Source organism: Pteropus vampyrus, unplaced genomic scaffold (genome assembly GCF_000151845.1).
Source record: "Pteropus vampyrus isolate Shadow unplaced genomic scaffold, Pvam_2.0 Scaffold529, whole genome shotgun sequence".
Taxonomy (NCBI): Eukaryota; Metazoa; Chordata; class Mammalia; order Chiroptera; family Pteropodidae; genus Pteropus; species Pteropus vampyrus.
The window spans coordinates 253,601-260,229 of record NW_011889310.1 but is presented as its reverse complement, the minus strand read 5'-3'; the positions used below and the strand labels follow the sequence as shown (position 1 = coordinate 260,229).

The window sequence follows — 6,629 nt, the reverse complement described above, 5'->3', positions numbered from 1 at the left end:
TAATTTAATGATATATTGACTTCTCCGTTTAAGGCTTCTCTAGCCTGCAATTCTGGCATGTTTTTCCCAAGATTGCCATGATATTCCAGTGAAAGGAGTCTTATCTATAAATTCTACTCACAGTCCTTAACATTAAGAGTTACAAAAACAAACTGAAAACCAGAATTAACAATGTATTTGTTATTGATGAGCCCCATCACCCCGTGGTTGTTAGAAAGTTCTCATTCTGCTTTCACACAGACACAGTCGTCAGTGTCACCTAACTGAGCACTGTGTTTATCCATGACAGTAATCCGTGTGTTTTCATGTCATACGGAGCATGAGGTGATGCACAACAGAGGAATGGAGGTGGTAAAATGTCCCTGAATTTTTTACCGTTTGAACTTACTTCATTCATTATTCAAGTCCTTTTCTTTATGTACTATGAATGCTTGAGGATACAAAGCAAAGTTGAATTTATTTCAGTGTATTCCTTTTTTGTTTTTCAGGATATATATACGAAGACTATATCTCTATGGTCTTATATCAATAGCCAGCTCGATGAATTTTCTAATCCCTTCTTTGTGAATTATGAAAACCACGTGTTATATCCTGTTGCTAGTCTGAGTCACTTGGAATTATGGGTAAACTATTATGTGCGATGGAATCCCCGAATGAGGCCCCAGGTATCGTTTGTTTTTTTTGTTTGTTTGTTTGTTTTTTCTTTTCTAAAGACTATGTCTTACTTCAAGTAAAGATGGTGTTACACAAATGTGTACATGCCGGCTGTTAGCATATCATACCAAAGGTCTTCTGCCCTCACCTGCAGCAGATCCCTTCCACACACTGACACAGATGCCGTTTGCTGGGTTAAGAGTTCAAAATCTTAGCTGTTCTCTGTCTTCTGCCACCTGGTCTTGGACTTCTAGCTTCCAGATCTGGGAGGCGGTACATAGATGAAGTGCTACTGACCACCACATTTGACTCGGTCTCTCTAGGGACTGGACCCGGAGGCGATGTGGGGGGAGCGGTATCGATTATGCAGGGTACCGCACGTGGAGTTGGTGGCGGGGCGGGTATTTGAAAACTGCATCGTGGTTCCAGTTTCTGGACTCTGGTGGCACAGCAGAAAGAGGGCCTGTGCTGAGTCGCGGAGCAGGCGCCCCTTGCGAAAGGGGTCACATTTCTCCCTCCTGCCACACTTTTTCACGGTAACATTTTCTGAGATTGAAAAAATATGAGAGACGGGTGTGCAGCAGGGCCAGACGGCCGAGCTGTGATCGCTCTGGGTGTTCAGTGGCTGAGCCTTTGCTGTGGCTCGGGCACCGTCAGTTAGGGTTCCTGAGGTGCCCCCCACAAGCCCCTGCTCTACGTGGTCCTGCCCTGTCCCCGTCTCCTCCACAGGAGTGGCCAGGGCATGGTTGGTGCTGGATGGGGAGCAGACCGATGGAGGCAGCCCTCACCTCAGTGCACAGGTGGCTTTCTGGCAGTCCAGAAGCGGCGTTCCCAGAGCCTTGTTTAACATCATTGCTTCCGTCGGCCACAGACATGGTCCGCCTTTCCTCTCGGCCCTGTTCCTCCTCAGTCTTTCCCTCTTCAGCCCTTCGTCTTCAGTCTCTCCAGACCTATTTCATTTCTGTCTTACTTCACTGCGTGTGCTGTACAAAGTACCACAGACCGGAGAGGCTTGAACAACAGAAATGTATTGTCTCCTCGTTCTGCGGGCTGCAAGTCCCAGATCAGGTGTCAGCAGGGTTGGTTCCTTCTGAGGGCTGTGAGGGGAGGGTCTGGTCCCGGTCCCTCTCCTTGACCTATAGATGGCCACCTCTCCCTGTGTCTCTACACATCGTCTTCCCTTCATGTGTGTCTATCTTTCTGTGCCAAAATTTCTCCTTTTCATAAGGACACCAGTCGTGTTGGATTAGAGCCCACGCTAATGGTTTCACTTCAACTTGATCCCCTCTGTAAAAGCCCCATCTCCAAATACAGTCACATTCTGTGGTGCTGGGGGTTAGGACTACGATATATGAATGGGGGGTACAATTCAGCTCCTAGTAATCCCCAAGCCTTACTAACCATGGGGAAAGACTGAACTGTTCATTCCCCTTTTCAGCTGGCCTGGCACTTGAACTTGGGAGGTAACATCACTTCACTAACCTTCCCACCCTGCTGTCCGCTCAGCTCCAGGTTCCATCTGATGGTTGCAAACTGCTGCCCAGGGCGCCTTTCCTCTCCTGACCAAGCTCCCTAACACCACGGCCCAAGCAGCTCATCACTCCCCGCCTCTTTCCCTGACTGTGTCCTGGTTCGTTCCATTGGTTCCACAAAGCTGCAGCTACACAAGCTCTTTCCTCCTCTAGGCCCTCTCAGACAGCCATGCCACCCTCCGGACCTCAGGCCCGTTTCACAGAACACTGTGATCGGGGCCTGCTCCGCTTAGTACTGCTCCCTCCCTCCGAGCAGGCCCTTGAACCAGGCCTCTGCCCCGCTATCCAGGCTGATGGACTGCATGTGCCATGGGCCGCCCCTTAACCTCCCCACACACTGGAAATGCCTTCTCCGCCCTCTGCCTCACAGGCGCCGATAGCTGGTGCTCCCAGACCTTTCCTTAGGAACCTTCCCTGACCAGAAACTACCCTCCATTTACCACAGGAGGGCGCAGCTGCTGTTCCGTGTACTGTGTGCAAGGGGCCACTAGCTGCTTCCTGTGTTACAACAGCACGGAGCAGCCAGGACAGTCAGCACTGATGCGAGGGGACCTTAGCACTGAGGCGGCCAGAGCACAGACTACCAGATGGGTCCTGGGTTTAGTGTGTGTTTAGAGTAGCAAAAATGCTAACTTCTAAGAGTTGTAAAATATTTTCTTTACTGAAGACCATCTGAAGCTGGACACAGTCTATTCTTTACCCCATAAAAACCAACAGTGTACATTTAGTCAGCTTCTTTGGTCAGTGGTCAGTGTTTTAAATATAGGTTTTCACTTTTATTTGTGGCCAGTGAGCCGTTAGCTCATTTTGGGTGTTCGGTGCTTATTCCTACATTGATGAGCACCCACCCTTAGCTCTGTGGCATCTGCACAGAGTGCTGTGGCATCAGTTAGCAACCATCTGTGGCTTCCAAAAAGCATCCTCACAGGTAAGGTTCCCAAATCCTTTCCCCTTCCCTCTTTGGAGTAGCGCACACCTCAGGCGACTCATACTGTAGTCGTGTGGCCAAAGTCAGTCACATAGGTGCCTTGACGTGTGCAGGGGCCAAATCCTGTCTCTGGAGGTGACTCTGTCTTTGATGGTGACTTCGTCTCCAGTGGTGATTTGATGCCTGATGAGAGGCAAGGTCCTGAGCCTTGCTGAGACCTTGCGGGTGGTGTGAGCGTAAAATGAATCCCTACCTCAGGGTGGCGGGCAGGCGGTGCAGTGTTTTGCATTCTTTGTGCACCGTGCTACACAGAGGGAGAACTGGAAGGCAGGCCACGGGCCTCAATGTCACAGGCACATCTTGGAGACCTCCTAGGGGCCGGGCACATGCAGCATGTTGGGGAGTGGGCTGGGCCTTGGAAGCAAGGCGTCAGCGGTCCCAGGCTGCAGGGGGCCTTGTGCAGCATCTCTAGGAGTTTGCAGGCCCTGATCCCAGGGCTGTTGGAACACCCCTGCCGGGATTTGTAGGGCAAGACCTGCTCTGTGTTCTAGAAAGCTGACCCTGGTAGCACTAATGTGGACAGGAATAGTCAAGCCTGTGACAAAGGGATCAGCACAAAGGCTGGTGTGGGTGTCCATGACGAGACAGTGAGGCAGGCTGGGTGGAGAGGAAGAGGGACAAGGAGGACAGGCAGGGGCTACAAGCCTGTTGGGCCTCTTCCCTATGAAGAGGATGGGGCTAGATCTACCGCCGGGAGAGGGGCTCCTGGGCATCCCTCAAAGGATGGCCAGTGGCGGGAAGGGCCCTGTAGGCAATTCGTGTCCTTTGGAACCCCCTTGGCTTCTCATACATGCTAGCACCCACTGGCTGACTGGCCCCTAGATGGACGTTTTCTTGAGCCTTTGACTTGTCAGTGAAGATGACTAAGGAGAAAAGGCCCAAAAGGCTGCGTGGAGATGTGTGACGCTTGTCTTGGGCCCTGGGTGTGGGTAAACTTGGTGTTTCCCGCAGTCTGCTCGCTGAGGCCATGTGCACAGGTGTTAGTAATGGGAGTCTGATTGCAAAGCGATGTGTCATCTTATTGGAACCACTGATCCCACAAACAGGAAAATACCAAATAGGTCCTAAGGCCTATAGGGGTGCTGCCTGCCCACCTCACAGTGGCCTCGGGATCAGCAGCAAATAAGGTAACTTTTTTTGGGGGGGGGGTGCGGTGCTTTGCCATCAGACTCCCAACGTTGCTGCCCGCTCCCTTCCTCCTCTGACCTGCCGAAGTCAGAAGTTTCTCGCATCTTCAGTGCTGGTCGCCAAGCCATCCTGTTATGGTGGGGGCGCCTGGCTGCCCTGTCTTCTTCATCCCCCCTCCCCCGCTCTTCTGGCTGTCACTCGTATCTCTGTCCCACTGTCCTGTTTCCCAAATGTGTGTCTTTCCCTCTCGTCTGTTTTCCCCACATTTTTCATCTGTCCCTCCCTCCGTCTGTCCCTCCCTCCGTCTGTCCCTCTCATCTCTGTCCTTCCCTGCAGTGGGGCTGATCACCGTCAGCATCCCTGATGGGCCAGCTCAGTGTTTCGGGGACACAGATGATGTCCAAAAGCCCCCCACCCAGAGCGCGTGCTGCTTACGCCGGTCCCTATGGGATGAAGCAGGCATGTGTTTGAAGAGGGTCTGGGGGACAGGGCTCCAGGCAGAAGGGATAGCACGTGCATGGCCTCTTCCAAAACCTGGAAGGTTTCTGGAATACGGGAGGGGTGGAGGCAGGACCTGGTGAGAGGGGACTAGGAGAGGCAGGCTGGGGTCAGACCACACAGGGCCTTGAGGCCCAGGTCACGCTGCTGCCCTCAGGGTGACAGGAAGAAGCCACTAGAGGGTGTTCAGTAGTTGTCACATGGAGGGAAGGAGCAAGAGTTCTCCACTGGCAGTGCCCTCTCCAGGGGCTTCTGCCAGCTCCTGTTCCGAATGACGAAGACGCACACCACTAAGTTCTAGAAAGTGCTGACATAACAAGTATTTTTAGCAGCAGAGCTATTTATAAAGTTGCAAAAATTCAGATGTAAGGGAGGCGTGCGCGTGCAGGGGGCACCCGTGTAAATGCTGCCGAGTCGCTGGAAGCCACTCGCACGTCCCACCCAGCCCGCACCGGCAGCCCTGCCCGATCCGACACAGACTGCTGTCTTGCCTGACCAGCCTGTGCTCTCTGGGAACCTGGCCAAGCCGGGCAGGAGAGCACAGGGGGACAAAAGCATCCCCACGCGGTCAGCTGAAGCTGCAGGCTCCTGCGGAGGGCTCCCTACAGCTTGGTGCCAGGCGAGTCAAAGACCAAGGCCACCTGGGGTACACGGGCGTCTGGGCTGTGAACTCATCTCTTAGCAGTGTCCCCGTGCCGAAAGGCTGATGTCGAAGCTGCCTGAGTGGCCCGCTGACGCAGCTGTGTCCTGCTTGCCCCTAGATGCCGATTCACCAGAATCTCAAGGAGCTGCTGGCCGTCAGGGCGGAGCTGCAGAAGAGAGTGGAAGACCTGCAGCGGGAGGTGGCCACGCGCGCCTCGTCCCCAACTGAGCGGGGCGCCTCTCCTTCCCACTCAGTCACGCCTGTCCACACCTCGGTCTGACAGGCTCCAGAGGTAGCATTTCTGGTGAGTCCAGCCATCAAGGCCATCCTGTGGCTCCACTGCTCTCCCCGGCGACTCAGGCAAGGGTCTCGCGACCCGTTCTGGCTGGAGCTTGTGATCTTGTCTTTTAGGATTAGGCCCTGTGCCCTCCATGTCTGGATGGTACCTCAAACCAGTGACCATGTGTGGGGCTAGGTGACAGCTCCCACTGTCGTCTGTGCTTCGTTTTGTGAACACCCCGTTTCCCTCCTGTCGGGTTGCTCAGGGTGGCTGTCTGTCCCGGTGACCCTGTGACCCGCCTATTGCCTGGGCAGCTTGGGAGAAACCACAGTGAGTGAAATGCAGTGCTTAGGTCCAAGATGGTCTCATATCGTTTCTTTCCAAGGTAGATCTTCCATTAAAACAAACGCCACTTAGAGACCATGTTGCCAGCCATGTGACTGCTTTCAGCTCCTTGCTACAACTTCAAAACTGTTTTAGAGTTAAGTATCTGCGGGGGAGACAGACCATCGCCCTCTGTTCTCGAGTTCTCTTCATGCACGGGGGCCCCTGTACCAATTACTGTTGTGTACATATAAGGTATTTTTAAAAAAAGAGAAACATGCCTTTATTTTCCTATGTCCTTTTTTATGTTTAGCCTAGTCACCCGAGGAGGGTTCTGCTTAACTGGACTGTGCGAAATTTTCAAACAAAGCTCATGCTAACTTTTATGTAGTACATCTGAAGTGTCATTTGAATATGGTCATTTAAATGGCCACGTGTTCTGTTCTCACCTAACCGGTACTTGCCTCCCGAGGTGGCCCAGGCTGTTGATGGCAATAGCGGTTTCCTTCGAGATGGCCCTGCAGAGGGGAAACTGAGGACTCGGGCAGCTCAGCACTGACCTCCCCGCGGGCTCCTTCAAGG

The 6,629-nt window shown here is 53.0% G+C and overlaps 1 protein-coding gene across 1 annotated transcript in view; it reads left to right on the top strand.

The window, feature by feature from the left end:
* Positions 1-6,433, top strand: part of MTMR1 (myotubularin related protein 1) — a 57,141-nt gene extending 50,708 nt beyond the window's left edge. Inside the window, exons 13-14 of the mRNA XM_023525125.1 lie at positions 489-665; positions 5,562-6,433. Coding sequence (XP_023380893.1) covers positions 489-665; positions 5,562-5,723 — 339 coding nt within the window. The 3' untranslated portion in view covers positions 5,724-6,433. The remainder of the gene's footprint in view (positions 1-488; positions 666-5,561) is intronic.
* Positions 6,434-6,629: the final 196 nt, after the last annotated feature.